Here is a 4,791-nt window from a genome sequence, read left to right as displayed (position 1 = left end):
ACAGAGGGGTGTGTAGCTCAAAGGGGGGGGGGGGGTGAGGAAAGGGTGCACGGATCACAGGCGTGCAAAGGATGGCGGCGGCAAGGACCGCAGCGGCGTAGACCCACGCATCCAGCAGCCCGCTGCTGGGAGGAGGGTACACGATTACGTCAGCCTACCGGCTGCCGCGTTGGAGGCTCGCCGGCGTCAGCCAACCTGCAGATTCGCCGGAAGAACCCCAGCAGGTGGGCGTTTTGTATCAGGTCCCCGCGCTCGTCCCGCATGGCGCGGATGAATTGGAACAGCCATATCGAAGCATCTGTGGGTTGCAGTCACAAGGGTCGGGGGACACAGGTGGGCGAGGCTGCGACAGCACAGTAGCTTGAATGCCCCTGAGCGGCTGGACTGAGGGCCCATTCGCATGCGCTCAGGCAGGTGCTTTTCACGGCCAGGGACAGCCAACTTGTAAGGGTTATGGACATTCACAACAGGCATTGCAGCTGGGCGCCGCAGAAATATCAAAGCAGCGATCGCGCCGCTCCTCATGCTGTGCTTCGCTCCCGCCCACAGCGACCGTGGGCACGCCCTTGCCCACGCCGGCCACGGGCGCCCACCGACTGCAAGACGCTTGTTTGTGATAGCCTCGATGTTGATGCGGCGCCCCACCGGCTCCAGAAGCGGCCAGAGGCCGTGCACTCCCATGTTGCAACCTGATCGCTGACACGAACAGCAATATTACCAGGCTATGAAAAAAATAGTTTTAGTTAGAAGCCCGGCAATCAGCAGTCACGTCGTGCTGCTCATGCTGCGCTCCGCGAGATCACTCCTTGCAGTCGCTTCGTTTCAAAAGAGCCTAGCATGCCATACACACTTCTTGCGATGCGCAGCAGTGCACGCCACGCGAACGTAAGTGTCACCCGAAGCATTTGTCACACCCGCGTGTCACGCCATATTTTATCGTGCACCTTGCGCCATCGATCATTTGACTCATCGTTAATGAACCACCAGTGATGTACTTTGCTCCTTTCGAAGCAACCTGTGGACACCCTGCCCTGTAGCTCTCTATTTTGCCGTCAGCCCGGCTCTCCTTGCTTTATTGGGAGCGCAACTCAGAGACATTTATCGCCTCGTCCCACGAAGCGAGAGATAGCAACCAAAGCGGCGATCGCTGGGCCCAGCAACACACGCGCCACCCCGCTGCACGCTCTGGCTTGATGCAGTGGGTCCGGCCACGAGCGGAGGACGGCGGCAGGATCCCCTACTCCCGCAGCTGATGAGGCGGTAGTCAACCTTACGTCGCTATATCTCAATGTTTCGCGGGCTGTATGGGGGCGCCCCAGAGGCCAGCTTCCACCTCGAGCTGGAGTATGGGCCCCCAGATGAGCCTGGAGCACCCCCCTCGCCGCCCGCGCGGGCGTCCGCCAGCGGCGCGGCGTACACGCCGCACCCGCCGCCGCCCGGCCCGCGCCTAGACATCGACTGGTCCCAATCCGACGAGGAGGCGGCCGTCACGGGGCGCCTCGCGCGCGCCGCCGCCGCGCTCGTCGCCGCGCACGCGTCCGAGCGCGTCTCGGTGACCCTCTCCGCGGCGCCGCCGCCCGACCCCGCCCCATCCAGCGCCGGCGGCGCCGTCGTCCTCGCCTCGGAATTCCAAGAGCCGCCCGCGCCGCGGCTGGAGCTGCGGCTGTCCTACACCCGCACGGCCCCGGTCCTGAGGGCGCTCACGTTCAAACGGACCTCCGGATCTGGCGCCGCTTCCGAGTCTCTCGTCACCGCGCTGCTGCGCCAGCTGGACACCAGCACCGCGCGGCGCCTGAAGCTCTGCGAGGGGCTCGGCTGGGCGGCCGCCGCGTGGGGCGTGGAGCCGCGGCGGTGGGGGGCGCTGCGCGGGCTGAGCCTCAGCGGGTGTGGGCTGGCGTCGCTGCCGCCGGTCGTCGGGGACCTGCCCCGCATCAAGGTGGGCACGCACGCGAGTTTCTATTTGTCCAATGCAGCAAGGGGCCTGCAGATCGGCGTCTGAGGGGCCAGCCGCGTTTGTCGCCGACGCAGGGTGCTCTCTGGCAGTGGCGGCCTGTGAGCGGGGTGGCGGTTGTGCAGGCCATGTGGCCACCAGGCAAGCAGCAGCCATGGGTGCGTTTCATAACAACCTCGCTGCGGAGCTGACGCCGCTCCGCCTCGTTCTGGCGGCAGGTGCTGAGGCTCAGCAACAACAAGCTGACAGCGCTGCCGGCAGAGGTGGGTGGGCAGCCGATGCCTGCTCTGATGCGCCCGCTCTGCAGCTGCGAACGCAACCAGCGGCTGGGAGGCTGCTTCGCGCCCACCCACACTTGACTGCATCACAACCTGGGTGCCGAACGTGCCCAGTCCAGTGGCGAATGCCCGGCGCTGGTCTGCCGCTTGGCAAGCCCTGGCTGCGGGGTCGCTCCCCTTGCCGCAACGTGACAAAGCAGCGAAGCGTCCGCTGATACGCTGTTGGCCCCGCACTCAGATTGGCCGCCTGTCTGAGCTGGAGCTGCTGGCGGCAGACAACAACCTGGTGGGGCGGGGGGATGAGAAACTCATGTTACTGCCTCGCGATGGCGTCGTTCCAGGCCTGCTTACCCCGCCTCGCCACCAAACCTGCGCTCCTTGCTGCCCCACAGCGCTGCGCCCCATAGCGCTACAACACCTGCACACCTGGCCCGCCGGATCCCCATGCCAACTTCCCGCCATAATCCAGCTGGCTTTCCACACCCATCACCTCCACCTCTGATCCTCAGCCCCTCGACCCAAACCTGAGCGCTCCCGACAGTTTCCCCCACCATTTACCCCGCCCCCACCGCCCCCAGCTGTCGGCCGTCCCCGCGGACCTCCATTACTGCCGCGCCCTCCGCGAGCTGGACCTGTCCAACAACAGGATCGCCAAGCTGCTGTTCGACCTGCGCACCCTGGGGCGGCTGGAGAGCCTGCAGCTCTACGGCAACCCACTCGAGTACCTGCCAGAGCTCACGCCCGCCACCGCCCTGCGCTCCCTGTCCCTCGCAAATGTGCGTGCGCGCCGCGGGCCGCGCTGCTTCAATTCGCTGCTTGCTGCCGGCGGGGCGTTATTCGAGCCTCCTGCTCCGAATTGGCGACGGCGCACTGTTGTCTCCTAGAGGGCCGTGGCGTTCAACACTGGGCAGTCGCACGGCAGGCTGCGCGTGCGCAGGCCGTGGCCACGATGCTTGATACACGCAGGCCGCGGCTGCCTGCCATTTCCCCCCCTCAGCCCACAAGCAGCCCTGCGCCCTGGTGTCAGCCTCCTCCCATTCCCATGAGTCATCCACTCCCTGGGGGCCCGGGAATGGGCCCCCATGCGTCCTCCCCTGCATGAAGCTCTGAAGCATAACAGCTACCCATAGCACCCTACCCCGGGTTCACACGCACACGCACACGCACACGCACACGCACACGCACACTCACTCACACACACACACACAAACACACACACACACACACACACACACACACACACACACTCCAGGTGCGCATCCTGTCGGACGCGGCCTTCTCCCGCTTTGAGGTCGAGCTGGCTGCCCCTGCGACCACCAGCTACAGCGCCATCGTGCTGGGCGTCGCGCCCCACAAGCTCACGCCGCTGTTCGGCCTCATCTTCAAGCGCAGCACCATACAGCACCCCCTGCTGGCCGGGGCACTGGGTGAGGGATGCGGCGCCCGGACGCGGGTCGCGTGCGTGTCCATTGCGCTTGCGCTCTGCAGAGTTTGCGGCGCGAGGCTCCCGGGCTCTGTTTGCCAGCTTTGGAATTCCACTGCAAAAGCGCTGCAGGAATGGCTGAGCGTCGTTCCGCCTAACAAGCTTCCCCCTCCTCCCGCCACCCCGGCGCACTCGCTCAGTTTCCCATCGCTTTTGCCCCTCACCCCCCTGCCTCCGACGCGTCCACCAATCACCCGTCTCCCGGCCTTCTCCCGACTCCCCCTCCCCCCCTTTTCCAGCGCGTCTGTGTGAGGACCCCTCCAACCTGGAGCTGCTGGCCAGGGAGGACGTGGCGCTGCAGCAGCTCGTCGCAAGTGAGGCCTGCGTGGGTGTTTCTGAAGTTTTCACACGGCGCCCTCAATGCGCTGAGCGGCGTGGGCCTTGTATTTTTGCATCTCCTGATGGCGCGGCAGCACTGCACCTGGACCCTAAACCCTGAATCCAGACATCTTGGGCGACAGGGCCTTCCCCCTCTGGCCACCAGCCAGAGGGGGATAGGGGGCGCGCTCTGGTTGTGAAGTTGTTGGGTGACCTCGGCAGCACCTGTGTGTGTGTATGTGTTTGTGTATGCTGATGTTGTTGTTGTTTGCACTGAACGCACGAAGCAGGGAACGCTGCCTGGTTGCAACCCACCACATCCTCACATGAATTGGGCTCGCCAATGTCTTGCCAACGATTGCCAATCCGCACCCCAGTGGCCATCAGCGACGACGCGCGCGTGATGCGCCACGCGTGCGCCATGCTGTGCGCGCTGGGCGCGGTGGGGGACGCGTCGTCCCGGCTCGTGCGGGCCAACGCCATCCGCGCGGTGTGCGTGCTGGTGGGCTCCGACGACAAGGTGCGAGGGGGGGCGGCCTTGCATACCCTCGCCTGGGGCACAGGGTGGTGGCTGGCGCTGGAACCCGACTGGGGGCGGCGGCTGTCGCCTCCCCTTGCTCCAGCGAGATTTTGCCCGCCGACCTCGTGTGTTCAGTCTGATGCGCAGTCCTAGTTACTGAGGCGCGACTGGTAAGCGTCGACACCCCCTCTACGCCCCGATGCAACCAGACTTCCCCCAGCCCCTTGCTTCAGCTACACGC

General features: G+C 65.5%; 1 protein-coding gene across 1 annotated transcript; it reads left to right on the top strand.

The window, feature by feature from the left end:
• Nucleotides 1-1,288: 1,288 nt before the first annotated feature.
• Nucleotides 1,289-4,703, top strand: MNEG_14103 (hypothetical protein; the record flags this gene model as incomplete). Its single annotated transcript, XM_014037425.1, has 8 exons — nt 1,289-1,936; nt 2,170-2,214; nt 2,468-2,515; nt 2,808-3,005; nt 3,482-3,656; nt 3,952-4,026; nt 4,408-4,550; nt 4,686-4,703. The coding sequence occupies 8 exons, from the start codon at nt 1,289-1,291 to the stop codon at nt 4,701-4,703; spliced, it is 1,350 nt and encodes a 449-aa protein (XP_013892879.1).
• Between the last annotated feature and the right edge of the window lie 88 nt (nt 4,704-4,791).

Source organism: Monoraphidium neglectum, assembly GCF_000611645.1.
Source record: "Monoraphidium neglectum strain SAG 48.87 unplaced genomic scaffold scaffold04257, whole genome shotgun sequence".
In the NCBI taxonomy this organism is placed as follows: domain Eukaryota; kingdom Viridiplantae; phylum Chlorophyta; class Chlorophyceae; order Sphaeropleales; family Selenastraceae; genus Monoraphidium; species Monoraphidium neglectum.
The sequence above is the reverse complement of the archived record's forward strand: the minus strand, read 5'-3'. Positions and strand labels throughout refer to the sequence as shown.